At 43.6% G+C, this 23,031-nt stretch overlaps 1 protein-coding gene across 7 annotated transcripts in view; it reads left to right on the top strand.

The window, feature by feature from the left end:
- Nucleotides 1-23,031, top strand: part of bicd1a (bicaudal D homolog 1a) — a 34,244-nt gene that overhangs the window by 8,238 nt on the left and 2,975 nt on the right. The window contains exons 2-9 of one of the 7 annotated variants that reach the window (XM_022203110.2): nucleotides 12,733-12,945; nucleotides 16,110-16,262; nucleotides 16,971-17,468; nucleotides 18,838-19,230; nucleotides 19,336-20,094; nucleotides 20,199-20,350; nucleotides 20,495-20,705; nucleotides 22,400-22,485. In XM_022203110.2, coding sequence (XP_022058802.1) covers nucleotides 12,733-12,945; nucleotides 16,110-16,262; nucleotides 16,971-17,468; nucleotides 18,838-19,230; nucleotides 19,336-20,094; nucleotides 20,199-20,350; nucleotides 20,495-20,705; nucleotides 22,400-22,485 — 2,465 coding nt within the window. Of the gene's footprint in view, nucleotides 1-12,732; nucleotides 12,946-16,109; nucleotides 16,263-16,970; nucleotides 17,469-18,837; nucleotides 19,231-19,332; nucleotides 20,095-20,198; nucleotides 20,351-20,494; nucleotides 22,486-23,031 lie in introns of all 7 variants that reach the window. The other 6 variants (XM_051951851.1, XM_022203108.2, XM_022203107.2 and 3 more) reach the window with 6 other exon arrangements.

Here is a 23,031-nt window from a genome sequence, read left to right as displayed (position 1 = left end):
TACGAGCCAGAGAAAGAGAAGCCTCCTATCTAGATGACCAGAGGCCATTACATCCAGCAAAGGGCACTTGGGAACGAATATAATTCTGGCCGTCCTCCCCCTCTTCATCACTGCTGCAATTCACATACACACTGGCATGCATGAGCACGTGCACACCCCCAGACATGCACTAGTGATGGGTGTGTGACACAGAATAGGGTCAGAGATCTGTCTTTGTCACTTGCACCCACTTAGAGGATGTATAGGGCTGGACGGGTAGTAAATCATCTCCTAGTTAACCTGTTTTATCAACAACGTCCTCCTTCACGGTGCTGGTTTTAGGTTAGATCATCAAACTGACATAAGGAGGTACATTAAATTGTTGTGTACCTGCTTTCATGTTTGAAAAATGCTTAAACTTGCCGTAAGTGGAATTAAAATGTGTCAAGTGGGCCGGACCAGTAAAATCACATCATTAAAAACCACAACTCCAAATATTTCCCTTCGTTTTAGTGCAAAAAAGTACATTCTGACAGTGTTCACATTTAAGGAATTATCTTTTTACAAAACATCATGAACAAGCTGAAAGTTTTATTTAGGAAAAATAAGTTCAATTTCAACAATATTCAGCCTCAGTTTATCATTCTCACATTAAAACTACCAGATCAGAGTGTTGACAAAGGAACACAACATTTAGTCACAGATATCTGAAACTGAACAGTGTAGTATTTTACTTTATTGTCAAAACGACAAGTCAAACAACAAAAGACAAAAAAACAACAAAAAGAAGACAAAATATTACAAAAACAAGACGTAAAACAACAAAAGCAAGAGACAAAATGAGACGAATGACACGAGACAAGAGACAAAAAAATGGCCAAATGACAAAAACAACACAAAAAATGACAAAAGCGAGAAACAAAACGACAAAAATCAGACTAAAAACAAGACAAAATATTACAAAAATGAGATGCAAAATGAGACAAGAAGTTACACAAATGACAACAATGAGAAATAAAACAAAAAAAGACAAAAATATTACAAAAATGAGACACAAAATAACCATGAGCAATCTAGTATTTTACTTTATGATCCAAACAACTTGTCATGGTCTAGAAATTATTTTAAATTTATAGTTTCTCTAATTTACAATCTGCAGTTAACGTCTTCACTGTAATTTTTACACTTTGAGGGCCGGATTGGACCCTCTGGAGGACCACTTTTGGACCACGGGCCTCATGTTGGACACCCCTGGTTTAATCTGCTAGCTTGCCTGTCCAAAGAAACAGTCAGTTACCAAGCAGAATAATTAAAGTCAGCCATTTTGACAAGTAATAGGTGGATTATTTTTATAGTTATGTCACAAAGGACTGCAAGCTAGATGATGAGATTCAGGCTGCATCGTGTGCAGTGGGGAGGCTCAGGGATAGGGTTTTTGACTGCAGAGATCTGACAGTTGAGTATACAATCAGTGCATCATTCCGCTAATGTTGTATGGAAGTGAAACCTGGACTTTATATCGGCATCACATCAAGCTTTTAAGGACCATCCAGCAGCGGCATCTGAGATCAATTCTTAAGATCAGGTGGGATCACTTTATCACGAACGACGAGGTACTGGATCATGCAAAGTCCATGGACATTGAGATCATTCTTGTTAGAAACGGATTGCGTTGGGTGGGTCATGTCGCACGTATGCCAGATGTGCGGCCCGTGAAGGCACTTCTCTTTGGAGTATTAGAAGAGGGTTCAAGGAGAGTTGTGCGCCCTCTTCTTAGATATAAGGACACCTTGAAGGACATCCTAAAGCGTGGAGCTGCTCTCGGAACATGGAGAGAAATCATAGCTGATCGGCTAGCCTGGCGGAGACTCACATCTGACATCTGTGACAAAATAGAAATTGAGAGACGGAACAGGAATATAGAGAGGAGGACCAAGTGTCACGATAGGGAAAGAAGGTGCAGATAGTAATTTTGGAATTAGTAATAGTAATTTTTGGGACTGAACTTTTTTGTCATTACAAGAATCTTTTTTCACTCATCTGAAATTTTTTTTGTGTATTACCCGTATCTGGTTGTAGGCGTTATTATTATTTTTATAGAAAGAAGCAAGAAGAATATAGATAAAGCAACCAAAAACAGAGAGGCCCTGAAGATGTGCGTGTGGTGTACTTTAGCACCTTATTAGCAGCCTGTTTCAGCAGTGCAGGTCTGCAGGCCTGGCATGGAGGCTCTCCTGTGGCTGCACAAAAGCACTGAGTCACCCAGAGGCCCCATGTGTCAAAACGAAGAGGGTCAGTGTGTGCAGGCCAACCTCTCCATTGTAATCTCTGTTTGTCTGGCTTGGCTGAGTCCTCTTTATCAGGAGAGACCCACTGCAGGGAAAGGAGACAATTTTATCAGTTCAATCTGCTCTGTCTCTCGCTCTCTTGTGCCCCGGCTGCCTGTCTGGGTGTGTCTGCTGGAGCTAATACAGAATATCAATCAGCCTGTGAGCTCTCAGACACCTCTTTCTTTTTTATTTTTCATATTATCTGTTTTGGTGTTCTACAATTCTACAATTTCATTTAGCAGATGCTTTTGTCCAAAGCGACGTACAACACAAGCAAGAATTCAGACATAAGGAAAAACCTGTAGTAAGTGCAAAAAGTGCTTCAAGTGCGATTGGTCAAAGGTGTTGCCATCAAGTTGCAGAAGAATTGCCATCCAGCCCCCCCTTTTTTTTACTTTTTACTTTGTCAGCGCTAAATAAGTGCTGAGTTTTGGACCACCTGACTTATTCTGGAGGAGTCGGATTAAGTGCCTAGGTGTTCTCTGAACAATTGAGTCTACAATTGTCTCTTAAAAGTAGAAAGGGACTCAGCAGAACACACAGAATTTGGTAATTTGTTCCACCATTTGGGAACAACAGAGGAAAAGAGTCTGGCTAGAGATATGGAGCCGTGCTGGGCTGGAAGCACCAGGCGTCTCTCACATGCGTGTTGTATTTATGTTTTTGTTTCTTTAATCTCAGGTTTCTAAAGGACAGTAGGAAGGATAGATGAGGGAGGTGTAGCTCATAAAAGACAGAGTAGGTCGATGTCCACACTGCCTGCATTAGTGCTCTCACTCTTCTTCACCCCAGGTGAGTTCCTGCACACTCCAAAGACCAGGGAGACGCAGGGGTCATAATGAAAATGGACTGTTGTCATCAGAATGCAGGGAGAAACCTCTTAGAGACGAGAATGGATGAAAACAAACCATTAAACTGTGAGGGTTCATGAACAGATGCGTTCATAGTTACACATTTTAAACAGGCCATTTCTACTGTTATGTTTGACTCGAGAAGCAGCCATCATTGAAATCCTCGCATTAGCCAGATTTAATCTGCTAATTTAGTGCTCATTAACCTCTCAGTCTCAGTGAATCACTGTGTTCATCAGGTTGGATCCCGAGGGAGAAGGCTTGTCTGGAGCACAGTTCTACCTCACGGCGGTGGCAAATCCAGTCACAAACCTGCACACACGAACATATGCACCTTCAGGAGCAGAAAATATCCGCTTCGGGGCTGAAATGTCATCTGGCTGCAGCAAACGTCCCACAGAAATAAAAAGGCTGGAATACTGAGGACAAAGAGAGAAAAATGCTATTATTTCCTGTAGATAAAGAATTAGTCAAGTTACAAACCGGATAATGTTTTAATGTTTACTGAAAAGATTTTACTGTAGCCTTTTACACTGACCAGCCTGAATGTAGGTCGAGTGAAAATCCTGTCACTGTTTATGGAATGACGTTAGCCTCTTCTGAATCATCACCTGACAGCACAAAGTTCACAATTCAAAAGGTGTACAAAATGCCACTGACAGACCCGACTTTCGTATCGCTGCGTCACACTGTCCGCTTTGAGTGAGACAGAGCGCCCCTAGCAGACAATGTGGGAACTGCAGTTTGATCAAGCAAACGCAGTAGTAATGCAGGTCAAAATTTTTTGAATATTTTTCCATATTGTAGATGTATTCCACAGGCCGGGTCGGACCCCCTGGCAGTCTGGTACTGGTCCGCGGATCATATGTGTGTCCGCACACAGTATACATTACAAGTAATACTCTCAACCTGGCCTTGGAAACATTTGATCAGCATCTCCTTCCAGGCTACCCTAAATTAACAGCATTGGCTACAGAAATATTGTGCACGTTTGGGACGACCTATCTTTTTGAGCAGGTTTTCTCAGTAATGAACATTAATAAAACAAAGCTCACACATAAGCACTTAACTGACATGCTGAAGTTGCTGCTGCTCAGGACATGATGCCTGATATGGATGCAGTTGTGCAGGCTAAAAGATGTCAAGTTTCAGGAGTCCGACAAACAAAACGCTTCCAACTGTTCAGTCTTTTTTGTTTGTTTTTTTGCTTTGAAAAACTGTGATTTGAAATTTCCACTATGTTTGAGCATTTGATCAACTGAACAATTAATGTATTAATCAAGAAATAATTAGCAATGTTTTTCTTTGTTTTGTTTTTGAAAGTTGATTTTGAACATTTCAACATCAAAAGAAAACAACAGAAGACGATGAATAAGTTGCTCAAAAAGGAGTGGGAGGAAGTGGAAGCTTGTCTAATCCCACCCCTTCTCCTGACACAAATGATTGTAAATCTATTCTTTCTGCTTCTTCAAAATAAGAAGCTCTGAAAAAAACATCTTAAACCTTTATAATGTGAAGCAACAGCACACCAAGGGATACGTAATGTTTGTTTACTTCCCTCTTTCTTCCTGGCTGTCTTCCTTCCCTCCCCTTGTCTGCATATCTTGAAGCATTTCGACTCCTCTCTGCATTAAAGCCTCCTCTCCTCTGTTCTCATTCACTGCTTTTCTCTTTCCCCTTCCAGCCTGATGGCTCTTGTTTCCTCCTCAGATGAATGGCAGGAGTCAGTGAAGTGCACGTATGACTGCGCCTGTAGCCGTGTGTGTTTCTGAGCATGTATTTGTGCGGTGGAATGGCTTAGAGTTTGGGCCGTGTGTTTTTGTGGTTGACTAGCTCATGATCTCCTGCAGGGCACATTAGCAAGCGATGGGAATGACACAGTTCCGGCTGGTACAGTCTGTGCAGTTTGTTAGTCCTCTGGTGAGTTTTCTTCCTCCAGTCGACTCGTTCTGGTCATTCTGGACTCATTCCTGCATGATGTAATGCCATCAGTTGTTGAGCTTGAATTCACAGATAAGTGAAGAAAATAGAAAATCAGGAACCAATCTGACGCCCAGCTGCCTCTTTCTACCACACAGTGTCCGTCCATTCAGACCAGGCTGAGCACTAAAAGGTGATCGTCATTCTGGGAAATAACCCAAGCATCTTCCTTATCAGGAGCAGCCAAACTGAATCACTCGAGCGGTCCACATCGTTTTTAACAAAACGCCGCCTGTCCCCTGGCAGACCTCTCCGCTTCACACACTGTCCACATTGTGTCGGTGTGTGAGCAACAGATGTGGCTCTATTGTGGATTTCCTGTAAGTGGCATGGATTTTCCACCACAGAGCCCATTAAGGCGTTTTTCAGCTGTTAGCCTGCACTCCTTTTTTTCCTCAAGTGTCAGCATAATAGCATATTGTCATCAGAGGGATAATGGGATCCACAGCAATAAATAGCAATTCAGTGAGGAGGACCAGAAAGCAGAGCAGCTCAGCTCCGTGTTCTCTATAAAACATTCATGTCATGCTCGCTCCATGTGGATGTAGATCATAATTCATGAACAGAGGAGCTCCCTGCCAACCCAGGAAATTAAAGTAAAGGATTTAAATGGAACAGTAGAGCTCTTTACACTGCAATAACAAACAGAGCTTAAAGCACACACTCATGCAATGGAATGCCTGCTGCAGATTTATTTATGTCCATTTATTATTAGCAAAATAATTTCATATTTGCAGGATTTTCTTCATGGATGGATGTTTGATGATGTAGTTACTGTGAGGCTTCTGTTTATGCTTCCTGTGTCACTGACCTCCATTCTTGCTGTGGCTATGATTACCCAGCTTCCCCTCACTTGTGGAAATGTGCTTGTGTGTTTTTATAGATGACAGATCTCTTGACTTGGCAGTTTTCCCCGTAGCTGAGAAGCACATGGGGACATTCCTGTGTCCTTGTTTGAGGACAAACTATGGCAGCAGAGCGTTTCCCGTAAAATGCTCTTCACTGGTTCCACAGAATATCCTCAGAGCAAATTAAACTAAAAGGACGTTTTATATGTTGGTATGATTGCTGTGGTTGCATTTATTAGTAAGTTTAGAGAGGCGCTGCATAGATTTTACACTTAAAGTTTATTTTTGTGGTCATGAAAATGCTCATGTTTATTGCTCTCTGTGGCCCTGCAGGGAGAAAGAAAAATAGCCCTGATGATATCATTGTGATCTCATCTGAGTCATCTCATCTTGTGCTTGAGGCGAATATAAAGACTGCATTAGTGCACGGAGGTGTCAGGTTTGAAGGAAATCCAGGAGACAGGGAGGCTTTAATCAAAGATGACCAGCAGTTTTTCTGGAGTTTGAACCATAATAGAAAGATAAAGACCGACTGTCTCAGTCTGGATGCTCCTAAATATTGTTCCTCATATCTGTTCTCGGTGCCTGTCCTGTATTGGGGGGAAAAGGGATTTTAAGTACGCTGCAACTTTTTGTTTCGAATTAATTGTATAAATTGCCTGATTCCTAAAAATCTGATCTCAGTTAATGATTTTAAAACTTTGTACGACTTTGAAACAACTGATTTTTATATACGTTATGACGGACTCCCGATGCTTGAGGATCACCGTAGATGACTTGTGACGTATATATTTGCATTTTATGGTGCTCTAATGCACGCTTAATCTTTATGTAAAGCATGATTAAGTTGATTTTCGTCTATAATCTGTTTATAATCATTTGTGATGCTACGTAGAAGAGATTCTTGATCTTGTTGAGCCTTTTTCTGATTACATATAGGTTATGTAAGTCCCCTGGCCTTATGGAAGGGCAAAGCTAAGTAGCTGAATTCCCCTGATTCAGAACAGCTGCAGTGCTAACAGTGAATTCCTAGATTACCATATTTGTTTATAGAAAGGGACATTGTGCTGTGTTGTGAGTTTGCAAAAAGAAAACTGCAGAAATTTCTTTACCAATTTCCTTTGAAATGAGATCAGATATACTACAGAAAACACTTGATTTGTACAGTGGACGTAAACGTGTCCCTCTTGTTCTGCTGTGCTGTTTACCTTCCCACACTTGTGCAAACGGGTGAGTCATTAGTGCAGCTTGTGTGTTTTTGTTTCATCCACTCACTGCTTCTTACGTGTGTTGCTGTGTGAAGTCTTGTTGTGGATGTGGGCTGACACATCGCATGCTGCTTCTGACTTCTGTCTTTTCCATTCGGTGTGTTCTTCATGCTCTTGAGATCATTTCTGAGATTCTGGGCAGTTTTGTTTTGATCGCTGCTGGAAGCGTCTCAGTGTTTTCATTTCGGTTTCGGCGGAGCAAATGATTTACTTGGCTCGGTATCAAAAGCTTCTGACAGTGCCATGGCGTGATTTACAATTTATCATCGAGCTAGTGAGTGGAAAAAGTGAATGAAAATAAAGTAATAAAACCACCTGTGCAGCTGCTGCAATGCTCTGACATGCAAGAGCAGATCTGCAGCAGGAAACACGCTTTTCTCTCTCTCCTCTCTCTTTATCTTTCTATATCATCATCCTCACAATGTTTGATTGAGCACGCACACACACACCTACACACACACACACACACACACACACACACACACACACACACACACACACACACACACACACACACACACACACACACACACACACTGGCAGCTGTGTGGCTTCTCAGCGCTCCTGTTTGTCTCTCTCCATGGTACTGAAATCCCTGATGTGGTTGGCTGGCCGACCATCTGGACACGACACAACGCTGTCTGTGTGTGTGTGTCTTTCTGTGTATATGTCTGTTTGTGTTTATGTCATTCATAAGAATTTTTGCTTCTTATGGGCTGATTAAAACCCTGATTTCTGCTTCCCCATAACTTATCGCGTTTGTTCGCAGAGATTAGAGCGTGACAAGCAGCGTTTTGCTTGATGTTTCAGTCACACAGTGGTGTGATCAGCATTCATAGCCGTCGTGTCTCAACCTGAGTATTAAATGTTGTGCATTTCTCATCTTGTACATTCATGAAATATTAATGGATTAGTGCAAGTAATTGATTGTAATTCGCCTCTAATCCACATTCATCACGGCACTCTTTAAATTCATATTTTGTCACTTTATTTAGCAGTTTTGTGTTAATTACCGGAGGTCCTCGGTTTACAGCGTCCTTGAGTTACATCGTTTCGCCGTTACATCGGAGCTGATTACAGGCCGGTTCTCAGTTTAACGTACACCGTTTTGTCGTTACGTCAGAACTGGTTTGGTGGAACTAGTTGGCGAGCAGAGCGGATGAATACTGTATGTACAGTAGTCACACGGCGCTACAAGATGGCTTTGTTGTCCTTTTTGCTAGTATTTTCCTACCAAGCTGTGTTTCAGTGTGAGCTAATGACTGTTTGTCTTTACTGCAGTTGTACAAATATGTAAACTGATCAATATCATGATGCACGTAACGGCTTTGTTTACATTTTCACTGGAGTTATGACTTATGGTGAAAATCAGAGCCTGGTTGGTGGATTTAGTTTTTTATTATTGGTTTATCACAGATGTATTGCTATAGTATAGGATTTATTTTTTTTAATGTAGCATAATGCAGAAAGAGCTTGAGCTAATTTGGAAATGTGTCATCACATAGTATGTCCACCAGAGTGTTACTCTTAGTCCTGTCTGCAGCACATGTAGCAGAGTAGCTGGTGCACAGTCAAGTGTTGTCTTCATGGGAAGCTGCTAACAAGTTTGTGAAATATTCCTGGATATCTGGTAAACAGTGAGCCTGCAGTTTTATCACGCAGACCATTTCCTGTTTCAGTGAAAACGCCCACTTTTATCCATGTGCTAACATAACTGTACAAGGGTTTTCTAACCATCAGTGAGCCTTTCAGCACCATTAGCTAACACAATGTAGCATTAGAACACAGGAGTGATGGTTGCTGGAAATGTTCCTCTGTACCCCTATGGAGATATTCCATTAAAAACTCAAAAAATCCAGTAATCATTGGGCTCTAGACTGTACAGTGATGAACAACTAAAGGCATTCTGAGTGTCAATGTCAATATTAGAATGAATCATCTAATTAAAATCCAAATAAATTATATCTTGAATCCATAAGGGCATAAATAAATCATAAAACGTGGTTGCTAGTTATTCATCTTGCTTAAATCCATGTTTCTGTGCTCCAACTTCCAGCATTAAGCTCCAAGCTTTTGCTCTCTGACTTTGGAAAAATGTAATCAAGTCTGCCTCCCTTCACGAGCTTTAGATTATCATCTATAAATAACCTTCTTGTTGCAGTCTGTATTACTGATTAGACCTCCCTTTAATGATGGAAGTTTGGTGAAGATTAATTGCGGTTGCAGAAATAGTTCACACTTCTCCCTACTGAGTGTAAAAAATAGATTCCTGCTGTACATCAGATCACACACCCAGAGGCCTCCCTTGACTCCTCATTAGGGACTGCAGCAGACAGGGAAGGATTTCAGGGTTACACTCCTCTAGCTGGTGCAGCGGCTGGTTTGCTCCCTCTGTCTGCTCCTCCTGCCATGGCCCCGGGGATGAATATCTATAGAAGAGGACTCTATTGTCTGGACTCTAACCATCGAGGCACATAAGGCCGATGAGCCGCCTCAAGACTGAATACATTATTTGGTTTTCAGAACACAAATCCAAACAGGCCACCAATGGGGGACTCCACATGACGCATTAAACTTTAATCTTCTTCGCTGCCAAATAGGACACAGATACATTAGTAGATACATCACTATACCATGCAGTGTTGTCAGTGCTGCTTATGTAATTAGCATGAAAAATGCAGTCCTGTCATGCTGGTATTTTTAGCCCACCAGAAGCTCTATGGTCCACAGCTACAGGAGGGCTGGAGCACACTGGGCTGCTTTATGAGAAAACACTGAGCCACGGCCATTATTAGTGTCATTCACAGTGATTTCCTTTAAGAGGAGGAGCAGCACACAGATGGAGGACGTGGAGGAGCCCAGCTCATCCCATGAAGGAGGCCTGTTACGAAACCATCTGCCTCTCGTTGTGCGTCCATCAGTTCTCTGGATGAGTAGCTGCTGATTCACCACCTGCAAATGAGTGCGTCTGTCTGTGTTTGTTACTGTACGGTTCCATCAGCTTCCCTGTTTATCAGTCGGATCAGCTGTAAATAAAACCTCAATGAAGAGTAAGACGTGTCAGCTGAGTGTCGGAAAATGGAAATACTGAGTATTGGATGTTGGCCGGTGTTTTTGCACTTCCCGTTTGACCTTTGCAGATTTCTTTTCATGTGGAGAATTAAATGAGAAGACATGTTAGCTTAGTTGAGCACAAACGTTAAACAAGAGAAAGCTGGACTGGCATCTGCTTCAATGATCAACTTTTCCTTTGTTTACAAAATTCAAAGCGTAAAAATGACAAATTGTGGATCCAGAGAGGGTTATGTGCCAAACGCTTTCTTGGCTGGGATCAGTAGCTTTGTAAAGTGTTCACTGGCAACCTCTGATTCCGGTCCATAACGTTTCAAATTGTCAGTTTTTCACCTCATTTCAGCTTCCAGTGTTTGTGCTAAGCTACGCTAACTGACAGCTGCTGTTGCTTTACAGTCAAATTACAGACATGGTAAAATCTGGAGAAAAAAATCACCAGTTTTCTTTGGAAATAAAAAAAATGCAACTTCAAAAGTCTTGCATATTGTGCTAAATGCTATAAAGGACTTTGTTTAAACTCTGGGGTCCAGATTTTCCCTCCTGTAGGTCTCAGCTGCTCGGACATGGACGGCCTCTCGTGTGAGGAGAGAATGAAAGCTCTTTCAGTCACACTGTGCCTTGAATTAATCAGCTGTTTTGTTCCAGAGGCCGTTCCTCCTAATCATTCACTACAATCACACCATGCCTCCCTGGAGATCCAGAGAGGGGGCGCTGGGACAAACGAACAAGAGAGGGGCAAAGAAAGCGAAAAATAACTGAAAGGCACAGCGAGGGAAAATGGAGACGAATTATAATACAGTATTTACTGCACGAGTGCTTCTAGTCATCACAAAGGAAGTCCTTGAGGACAGTTGCTGTTGAATAGCTAAAAGTTCTTTGCATTTATAGATGTTTTAGGTTCTTACATGCTCTTATTCATATGCTAACGGGGACATTTGTATTTCAAAGGAATAATAAATGAGTCTATTGATTTTAAATAAACACGTCTTTTAATAAACACTGCTCTGCTTACTGCATGTACGGTATGTAAATAAAAAGGAATAGTGTGTCTATTATTTTAGTTTATTTGAGCTCTTTGACCATAGCTGCAATGATTATGTTGATACAGTTTGGACAGAGACTATTGTTTGCCTTTACTGTTGCCCTGCTGCTTCCTGATGATGACAAACAGCAGGTCAAATGTGACCGAGGGAAGCGGTCAATAAAGTTAATTGGATGGCAGTCAGATCTCCCCGGTGGTAAATCACATCACCTCATTCACTCACAAATAGTTTTCAGCCTCATAGTAGCAGTGGAGGAAGCTTCAGATTCCAAGATCTGTTCTCAGGTTTATTTCTGACCTGTTTGTTTGCAAGTAAACAGAAAAACAACTTGTGTGGTGGCAAGAAAAGACGGACTGGGCTTGCATCTTTTCCAAATAATAGATTCTTGTACCTTATAAATGATTCATTGCAGCAGAGAAAGGGTTGTTATTATAGTGAGGTGGGATCGGAAAGCCTGTTAGTGAATTATTAATACATCTGGTCCAAAATATACAATTCCCTTATCATTGCATGGTCGATTTAGTCGAGCAATTCTGTCCCGGAAATTCATCCCGAAAACTGAAGTAACCATATGTGTGCTGTATTCTTTCCAGTTTCTTTTAGTAATTGTAGACCATAAAATATTTCTCAGATGGCGCCGTATTGATCCATTGTCTCTGACAGAGGCCACTGCGGACACCATTTTTTTCCTGCTGATATGTGTATGAAGTGAAGGATGGTTCACAGTAGTTATTGAACCACTAAAGCAGATACTGCATGGATGCCATGCAGTTTGTGGTTACCAGTCATGACATGCACCAGAAACCTCTTTAGAAATATAATGCTGGACTGCAGCTTCATGCATTATAGGCACTAAGTTATTCCCTTGTTCTTGGATGTTTTTGCTCCATGCAGACTACTGAGCTTTTGTGCATTTGTATCCGCTCTAAGCTAACGCAGTAGGTCTGCTGTAGCTGGCCTGTTGTTCCTGTTGATGCCTGCTTTGATTTTCTCAATCAAGCCTCAGCTCCTTTATCATGACAAGTCAGCTCTCAGTGCCGTGAAAACCTGTGTCAGGAAAATGGGAACACTGTGTCTATTGATCACAGTGAAACATCAGCCATACAGACAGACAGACAGCAGGGATCCTTGCTGGGACAGCCCCTGAAACGATGCTGTCAGTGCTGCCAGTGGGCAAAAGTACAGCAGGAGCATGCCCAGCAGCCAAAACTATGAAAGATGCAATAGATTTTGGTGGCAGTGGGTGCAAATCCCCTCACATGGATTAGGAAGTCGATGCAATATGACAGGATTTGGATCAGTGTCATTTTAATTTTGACTTCACAGCAGTCCTCCCTCCCTCCCTCTTCAAACCTCTGCAGGCGTTCGGCCAGGCCTACACCAACCAGCGTAAGGTGGCAGAGGACGGGGAGACCAATGAGGAGACGCTGCTGCAGGAATCGGCGTCTAAGGAGGCCTACTACGTGGGCCGGCTGCTGGAGCTGCAGACGGAGGTGACGCTGAGCCGATCCGTGGCATCCAACGCCCAGGCAGAGAACGAGAGGCTCAACGCCGTGGTGCAGGAGCTGCGAGAGGTGAGTCTGTCAACACACCAGACTGTAGGCACATGATTTATTGCTTTCTGGACCAGGAAAATACAGGCAATCAGGCTTGTTGAGTGTGTGTGGAAGCAGCAGTGCAGTAGCTGGCTGCAGAAGTCATGCATCTGAACATACTTAACTGCACTGAGTGATTTATACAGATGGTAAAATGTTAAAATGGAAATTGCTGTCTTTGCCGTACTATTTTAGTTTGTCAAACTTTTTTTTATTTTGATGATTGTTTTTTCCCCCAAACTGTATTGCAGGAATGCAGCAGTGTCTAATTTAATTATATTAAAGTTTACTTTAAATTTAATATGTACAAATTAACCTGTCCTTAGTAAAAATGTCTTTTATTTTGAAACCTGAGTAGATTTTACGTTCTAGAAATTTAAAAGATATATTCTCTTTAGTCTCTGGTTGAAATAATGATAATAGTTTTGAAAAAGGTAACTCATGATAGTGACTAGTATAGCAAAAACTGCATAAACAAACTATAAGTGAAGATTATTTTTCCACCATGTGCTCAGAATTATTTATAGTACATTAACTTACATGAAAGCCAAGAGGTCACTTTGACTGACAGAACGGGGTCAAACCTCCCACAGAGTGAAGAGCATAAATGTTTGTACATGCAAAGTGCACATTTATGCGAGCACATACGTCTGCAGCCGCTGTGTCGGGAAGCGCAGGAGTTCGAGCTGGGGTCAGACACTGCGGCCACGACCCCATTGTAGGGGGCAAATCCGGTGCTAAGCTGGGGAATAAGTGAAATGCCCTGAGCTCGGCACATGTGTGGGGACACAGCGAGCCAGGTTGGTTCCTCTACGCCCATGGGACACATATCCTCATTCACTAAACCGAGCAGCAGCGTTGAACCGCTACTCTCAAAATGTGTCAGATGTCATGGCGAATGTCAGCAGAGATCACAACAGAAGTAAGACACAAAACAAAATCAATATGTTGATTTAAAAGCTGGATTTATATTCAGGATGAGTCGCTCCAGATGTCACCTGCATTAACCAGGATTATATCTCTCTGATTACGTGTTTATGAGCCGCCTTCTACCTCTCTTTGAAACCCTCATTTGCGCATGTGATGCCATTAATGAGGGGGAGCAGCTCTTTCATCGTGGAGCAGCAGGTGCTGCAGCATCACCGGGGGCTTCATTTGGCTCAGGTCACGACGAATCAAAGGGTTTGAAGAAGCCTTTCAGGAACACGATTAACATGGATTTCAAGTGGTTTAGCTAGAAAAAGTGTGCATCTGGTGTTTGTAGTCTGTAGTCAGAAGATAAGAGAAATAAAATGACTTGATATGAAGTTAAACTCTTTCTGACTCTGTGTAAATATTGTACGGGGGGGGGGACAAACTTTTTTTAGAGCAACAATCAGTTTACACTTTAATCCTGTGAAATCCAAACATGCATAGATAGATAGATAGATAGATACTGTTGTATTTTTGCAGCAGTGGGTTCTGCAGGATTAAATAGGTCGTTGTACTACCAATTTAATGTATATTCCGTCTTCATTCTGTGCTAGCGTTGTGCATTCATTCCCTTATTAGCACAGCAGCAGCGATGGTGATGATGAATGAGTGCAGAATGCCTGAGGTTCTGTTATGCTTCTCATCATTTGTCAAAGCTTTCCTGTCCACACACTGATGTGAACTCTGGGTCAGGGCTTTGGCTGACCGGCTCTGCCCTGCATCAGGCTCTGTGCCAGTGTTGTGCCACGCTGTCCCTGACCTCTGCAGCCCCCTGATATTCTGCCCTTCTCCCCCTGACTCATAATTGGCCTCTAATCCTGAATACTTCACACCCTGCTTAGTGTAATTCCCCACGCTATCATATAAATCTAACACAACAACATGTGGCACGGGAAGGTCACTGTAATTAGAAATGCATCAACTAAAAATGTGTTTTTTGTGAGATGTCCAGTTCCAGGAGGTCACACTCGGATTAGTATAAAAGTATTTGCAGTGTTGTTGCAGAAGCAGCTCTACTGGACCTCTGTGGACTTTATAGTTTACTCCATTAGCCTCAAGATTATGGGAGCTGCTGTCAGCCGCTGTACAAATCAGAAGATTCAGTGTCTCATAATGGCCTTTAGTTTCAGTCCAGTTGCCACTTCTAAAAGCAGCATTGTTGCCACTGCCAACACACACACACACACACACACACACACACACACACACACACACACACACACACACACACACACACACACACACACACACAGACTCACACACAGGGACTGTGGAGGTTTAATATGAGTCTCAGGTCCATCCATTGCTCCCTCCTGTCTGAGCATCCTCCCACTCCTGACGCTGTCTCTGGGTCAGCACTTCTGCCATATGTACGGAGAGCTGCAGGGGGCTGCAGGCAGCTCTGCAGCAAGAGAGTGCACACATGCGCACATATACTGTAAAGGTTTCATTATTTTTTTTACTCTGCCCAGTAGCTGCATTGTTCTGTACACATTTAGTCATGTTTGCATGTAAAAATAACAACATAATTCCTCCTCTTCTTTTCTGACTTTACATAAAAAAGACTTCAGTTAATCCTCAGGAATATCTGCTAGTGTAATAAGAAGCCAATGCATTCTAAAGGACTAAAAAATAAAGTAGTAAATGTTTAAATTACTATCAACAGGTAGGCTTTTTTTAAAAGGAAGATTAGAATTCTTGTGAGTTGATAGAGGCTGTTTTCCAGCCTTTCTCTATTTATCCTGGTTGTGTGAGTGCAGATGATGTTGCTGAGGTCTCAGTGTGCTCCCAAAGCTGCCAAGTAACTCCTACAGTAGATAGATTTATGACTTTTGTGCTCGGTGCATTTCTCCCATCGACAGTTTCTCTGGTCACACATATGCTCAGGTTTCTGTCTGTGCACAGCAGGTTACCTGAACTAATGAGCTTTCTGCGGGTGCTGACTCACCACATATAAGAAAATGATTCCATTACATAAACTTAATCTGCATGCAATCAGAGGAGAGAAGTGTGTACTGTATGGAAATTTATTTTCCAGTGTGCAAAATCGAGGCGGTGCATGCTCTCCAATTGTGGAACTGTGTATCCACGTTTTTCCTCTCCTTCCTCTCTTCTTCTGGGGGTGAATTCTCACCCCCTGCTGGTATGTTTCCACCTTCTTTTTACCCCAGAGTAACGAAATGTTGGAGCTGCAGCGGAGCCGGATGAGGGAGGAGATCAAGGAGTACAAGTTTCGAGAGACCAGGCTGCTTCAGGACTACACAGAGCTGGAGGAGGAGAACATCACGCTGCAGAAACTGGTGTCTACACTCAAACAGAGCCAGGTTAGTGGGACAGACGGCGGTTTGCATTCTGAGAACTTTGGATTTTACATGTTGTTGTGCCACTCATTTTGTGTGTTTCTTAATTATACCAACACACAGGCAGATTTAGTGCCCTGAAGATTTGTCATCACTCGCTCATCCTCAGTATTAGCTCCAGGCTGCAGTGAACCAAACAATGTTCACATCAAGTTACTCATCACCCTTTCCAGTAACACACACCCGGACAGCGTCTGAAGTAGTTTCTGTGGTCATAGACTTGATTTTTATTACCTTGACAGTAGATCAAAGTCATATATCTAAATTATTGTTATGACCTAAGACTTGGATGTTGTGTGGAGTCTAAACAGTGTGTCTTAGTGATCCCAAAGGTTGTGTTAAAGGAGCCTTTACCTGCGAGGCCAGTAAATCAATTCTTTTGACCACAAGATCCAGCTCTATTTTATTATTCACAACCATCCTTTAGATTAAAAACAAAGATTGAAAAGAGCTTTTCAAGATGAAAAGGGCTTTTCGTTTTTGATTGACCTTTTTTTCAACAAATAGGTTATTTAATCCAGTAATTTAACCCTCAAGCATCCAAACTATTTTAGCGACTAAAATGACCGACTGGGATCATAAATGACCCCACTCGGTCGCTTGAGGGTTAATGAAATATTTTCGAGTCCATTTTTTTCCTGTTCCCACTTGTCCTTTCTGCTTCCCCCTCAGGTGGAGTACGAAGGACTAAAACATGAAATCAAAGTGCTGGAGGAGGAGACTGTCCTTCTCAACAGCCAGCTGGAAGACGCTCTGCGCCTGAAGGAAATCTCCGAGGGCCAGTTAGAAGAAGCCCTGGATGCCCTGAAGAGTGAGCGTGAGCAGAAGAACAATCTGAGGAAGGAGCTGGCCCACCACATCAGCCTGAGCGACAGTGTCTACGGAGCAGGGGCCCATCTGGCGCTCACCGTGACCGGCGTCGAGGGCCTCAAGTTCCCCGAGGAGACCAACGGAACAAACGGCACCAACAGCAGCACCATCCCTGCTGCTAACGGCAACAATGAAGACATCAACCGGTGCAACGGTCACCTCCACACGGGCACCGGGTTGGCCAAGATGAACGGGGAATACCGACCGGGCCGGAAGGGAGAAGGCCTGCACCCTGTACCGGACCTGTTCAGTGAGCTGAACCTGTCAGAGATGCAGAAGCTCAAACAGCAGCTGCTGCAGGTGGGTCATAAAAAAGGCCTTATTGTAGCATCAATACATCCCAGAATAAATCTAATGAGCAAATAATAAGTTCAGTTACACTTCTAATATTGACGTGGAGCCACTAGAAATCCTGCTCCTTTGTTTTGACTCTTTGTCTCACTTTCAAGGATGTAACTGACGTCACTGAGTGTTTCTGGGCTGAAACCAGCAGCACACTGCAGATTAGAAGAAGTTCGATTGGTCCGCTTTTCCACAGAATTTTCCAGTTTTTCGTGTAAAGATTGACGGGGTTTGAAAGCCGACCTGCTCACAGCAAAGTAATGACATTTTGGAAACAGAACAGAAGCAGCAAAATGTCATGTGACCACAGGCTTTTCTGGATACTTGATGTCCTAACAGTGCAGTCGTAGCACATGCTGCCATAAATGACTTGTGTTCTGCTTTTATTTCAAATGCATGGTGACAGACATATAGATCTAAACAGGAAAGGAAAATGCTATAGATGTTTTTTTTTTCCACAGGCACTGCACACTTATGTTGGTTTTGAACAAGCAGTTCCAGCCCTGCAGTGGAATAACCTCTGTCAAAATACACAGTATAAATAGAAGTTATATAATACAGCACAGGAACTTAGACACTGAGTCACCTGAGAGCAGCACACACTCATTAACAGGCCATTCTGGGGAATTATTTATGCTAAATGACATGGAACTCAAAGGTAGATCAAATTCAAGCTCAAATCGAATAAAGTCATTACTGTACATTTTTCCCCTAGCTGAGCTCCACAGGGAAACAGAAAATTAAATTAGTGGCTGCTAGATTAGCGGAGTCCTTTTCTCTGTAAACACAATTACTGGCTGATCAATTTTCTCTCTGGAGTTGATTAGTCTGGGAAAGACGTGAACGCCTGCAGCATCAGGCTTACAATCGCTGGTTGAACTCTGCAAAAATCAATTTTGAGTTTCTCAATATAGACACTGTTCAGGAACGTTCATGGTTTCATCTCAGGAATTACTTTAGGCTCAAATTAACATTCTGATTTTGGATTCTTAATTTATTCAGAGGCTTTCTCGTGGGAAAGTTTTATTATATTAGCACAGAATGGGGATGACTGATTGAGAAGCAGTTCAACAAAACACCCACAGGTTTTATGAAAAGCAAGCAGAACCACATGACAAGACATGCTTCTGTACAGTCAGAACACTACATTATTAGTCCATGTTAAGTTGTAAATTATCCTTACTAGCTTCTGAAAGTTTGTTGTACATTTGTGCAACATGAGTCCAGTGCTTCTCCTCCAAACATCAAAGTAAGATATTTTGATCTGTTAATACCTGAAAGCTGCACACACAGAATGAAACACCACCTGTGTATGTCCTTCCCTCAGGTGGAGCGTGAGAAGGCAGGGCTGCTCATGAACCTGCAGGAGTCTCAGACCCAGCTGCTGCACACACAGGGCGCCCTGACCGAGCAGAACGAGCGAGTCCACCGCCTCACCGAGCACGTCAACGCCATGAAGCATCTCAACGGAGACAAAGAGCTCGACGACCCGCAAGAGAGTGAGAAACCCGATGGCGGTTCTCTGTCACCACCGGTCAACAGTCACCATGATCCGGACATCCACGGCTTTGAGATTCTGGAGTGCAAGTACAAGGTGGCAGTTACGGAGGTGATCGACCTCAAAGCAGAGCTGAAGGCCCTGAAGGAGAAGTACAACCAGGCGGTGGAGGGGCAGGGAGATGGCCACAATGACGACAGGGTCCAAGCCCTCAGTGAACAGGTTTGTTATTGTCACATGTGTGTTTACATTGGACAGAACTTGTGCTTCATTGGACAATCCTGACATTCCTCCATTTCCATTGTGCTGTAATTCTTTTCGAAGCAGGTAACACATTTGGAGCGGAGCTGTCGTGAGGGCCGGGAGAGGGTGGCGAGCCTGGAGGCAGAGCTCCGAGCAGCAACGAGCACCGCCACAGAGAGCCAGGGCATGCTGAATGCAGCGCAGGACGAGCTGGTGACCTTCAGCGAGGAGCTGGCACAGCTCTACCACCACGTCTGTCTGTGCAACAACGAGACGCCGAACCGCGTCATGCTGGACTACTACCGGCAGAGTCGCATCACTCGCAGCGGCAGCCTCAAAGGCTCCGACGACCCCCGGGCTTTGCTCTCTCCCCGCCTGGCGCGACGCCTCGCTGCAGCAGCTGCAGCTTGTTCCTCTGAGTCTCCACGCAGCCCCATGGACTCCCCATCCAAAGACGCCCACCACAGTGAGACAACAACCACCTCTGCAGACTCTCCATCCTGCCACAGCAGCCCCACGCGCAACCACAGTGGCTCCCCGGCCATCAGCATCTCTCCCTGCCCGTCCCCGGTGCCCTTGGATGCAGGAGGAGACCTGCGGAAGGAGCCAATGAATATCTATAACCTGAACGCCATCATCAGAGACCAGATCAAACATCTCCAGAGGGCCGTCGACCGTTCGCTGCAGCTGTCCAGGCAGAGGGCTGCAGCCAGGGAGCTGGCACCGATGCTGGACAAGGACAAAGAGTCCTGCATGGAGGAGATACTGAAGCTCAAGTCTCTGCTCAGCACCAAGAGAGAGCAGATAGCCACGCTCAGGCTGGTGCTCAAGGCCAACAAGCAGGTGAAAAGGGATTTTTCTTTGCAGTTGATACACTATTAAAAAGACAGGAGGTGTAATCTCCATGGAAACTGAATGATTAAATCTGAAAATTCTCACCTTTGCAGACAGCAGAAGTTGCGCTGGCGAACTTGAAGAGCAAGTACGAGAATGAAAAGGCGATGGTGACGGAGACGATGATGAAGCTGAGGAACGAGCTGAAGGCTCTGAAAGAAGACGCTGCCACCTTCTCCTCCCTCAGGGCCATGTTCGCCACCAGGTGAGGAAGATATCAGGCTGAAAAGATGCAAATACAATTACTCAAAGGTTTTGTTCAGTGAAACTGCAAACGATTTGGATGTGGTAATGTCAGTACTCAGTTGTAGCTAATGAAATACTGTGCTGAATCTTTGTCTGTGTGTAGGTGTGATGAATACGTCACCCAGCTGGATGAGATGCAGAGGCAGCTAGCAGCAGCAGAGGATGAGAAGAAGACTCTGAACTCCCTCCTCCGTATGGCCATCCAGCAGAAACTGGCCTTGACCCAACGCCTGGAGGATCTGGAGTTTGACCATGAGCAGACGCACCGCGGCCGTGGCGCCAAAGTGCCCAAGATTAAAAGCAGCCCGCCTAAAGTAAGTCACAGAGGAGCCTTCACAGCTCCCTCCAGTCCCACCAGGCTCCACAGCCACTCCATCATCTCCACCCTGACCCTCAGTAGTCCTCCCTCTGTAGAACTAACCGCCTGTCCGTCCATGTCTGTGTGGACGTCAGACTCTGTTTCTGAAACAATCCAGAACTCAGCTTCAGCTCTGCATAACGTTGATCTGTCTCGGCCCGTCGTGGTAGACCCTGAGTGGCTGACCTTAGAGTTCAGACGACTCATTTATTCAAGACAAGACGTAGGTCAACAGCACCCACCTCTCAGACCCAACACCTCGCTGTCTTCTTTCCTCCGGAGAAGGCGATGATTGGTCGTCACGGTCACACCCAGCAGGAACATTACCTGAAGCCTCTGGATTAGGTGGGACGCAGAGAGAAGGAAAAACTGGTTTCATGTGTCTTTGGTTTGAACGCTGAGGAAGAAGGAGCCCCTGACACTGAGCTCCGTCCTCACAACGGCACCGACAGCCTTTTGCTATCGTTAAAGTTGACTTTAAGTTGAGCTACAGACAGTTTTTGATATACGGCTACATGTTTGATATCAGCCATCTTCCTCCACGTTAGAATAGCTGCTCCTCTAAAACGTGACATCATGTTTTATTCTCCAGGAGTTCTAGGAAGTGTTTTAAACTGACAACAAAACAAAAATGGCTGCAGCACCTGCTCCTATTTTAGTGACTCAGAGCGCCTCTCTGTGGTATATTTAGTGAACTGCATCTTAAAGTGTAAGTGCATGTCTTCTTTTGCCACATCTAGCATTCTGTTATAAAGCATTTGACAGGAGTAAAGTGTAATAATTTGTATCTTTTATTTGTTTTTTATGGGTATTCTGGAAACCAGTGAGACCTCCTCTCTGTGCCTCACCCTGCTCAGGGTGCAACTCAATCCTGTTTGGAGGCAAAGAAGAAGTAAACCAGTTAAAAATCAGCCCATGCGCTCCCACACCGGTGAACTTAACTCCAGTAGAAACCTCTTTTGCAGCGTGGCTAGTTTTTCCCACTAGATGGCAGTGTTAGATCACAGATTTCTGCTCCCTGTTAGTGACTTTCCTGTTAAATGCTGTTTGGCCTTCTCTCTCGTTCCCCTTTCCTGCTCCCAGTTATGTATATCAGAAGTAAAACCCTTTAAATGTTAAGAAATCAAGACATCATCTCAGTGTTAACTAACTTTCCCAGTGAACCAGAGGAGCAGGAGTTCTGAAGTTGAGCAGGATTGTTCATCATTTGTCCAAGTGTATCTGCTCTTCTGTTTTTGTGCTTTTGCAAATCAATACAATATTGAATTGGCAATAATGTGTGTGTTTGTGTGTGAATCTGTCCGTGTCTCTGTCTCTGTGGGGTTTTGTGTTTTCCACCTGATTGTCTAGTAGTGCAGAGAGCGGTCCTGTCAGTGTGGTCAGATCAGACTGGCTGACTTTGTTTTCACCAAGTGGAAGCACATGATTGACAAACAGCAGCAGCAGCCACTTAGTTTATACTCAATCTGGCTTCAAGTGTGTTATTCTGCTGCAGTAGTACCATAAGATGAACTGTATTTAGACCAGGATCAGCCACAGTTACCGCAGTGTTCAGTCTGTTAGGCCTTCCCCTGTCTTGTCCACCCTGTTTCTCTCTGTCCTGTTGTCTAACTCTGAGTGTCACCACTGTATATCTGTCTAATTTATCAGTTTCTTGTAGATTGTCAGCAGCCTGCTGCCTCATTACCGCCACTCTCCCCACAACTAAGGCGAGGGAGAGGCTCCCTAGTCCGCAGGTAACGAGCTGTAGAAGCTGCTAGAAGTAAAGTAGGTTCACTAACACTCATCTATCTATCTATCTATCTATCTATCTATCTATCTATCTATCTATCTATCTATCTATCTATCTATCTATCTATCTATCTATCTATCTATCTATCTATCTATCTATCTATCTATCTATCTATCTATATCACATTTAGAGCAGCACATCTGCATCAGCAGAACTCATCCTGCATGTCTCACACTGAGCAGTGATTTTCTCACTAAAACATTGTACTGCAGGAATAATAAACACTTCTGGCTGAGCGAGGGAGTGAAGGAACTGATTTTCACTTTGCATGTGTAGTTTTGCATGGCAGACATGCTTCCAGAGTTATTTTCACTTTTATTCTTGGCATTTATGTTGTAATAATTATAACTTTGGATGAGGACTTTCATTTTCTCTGGCTTCTCTCAAGGCAGACATTCTGACTTCAGAAAGTGCAGGTGTAGCTCCAGTTCTAATAGAAATGAGTCCCATTAGGCCTTGTCAGATAGCTGCTATCTATAATTAGCATCAT

The sequence above is a fragment of the Acanthochromis polyacanthus genome, chromosome 8 (genome assembly GCF_021347895.1).
Source record: "Acanthochromis polyacanthus isolate Apoly-LR-REF ecotype Palm Island chromosome 8, KAUST_Apoly_ChrSc, whole genome shotgun sequence".
Classification (NCBI taxonomy): domain Eukaryota; kingdom Metazoa; phylum Chordata; class Actinopteri; family Pomacentridae; genus Acanthochromis; species Acanthochromis polyacanthus.
The sequence above is the reverse complement of the archived record's forward strand: the minus strand, read 5'-3'. Positions and strand labels throughout refer to the sequence as shown.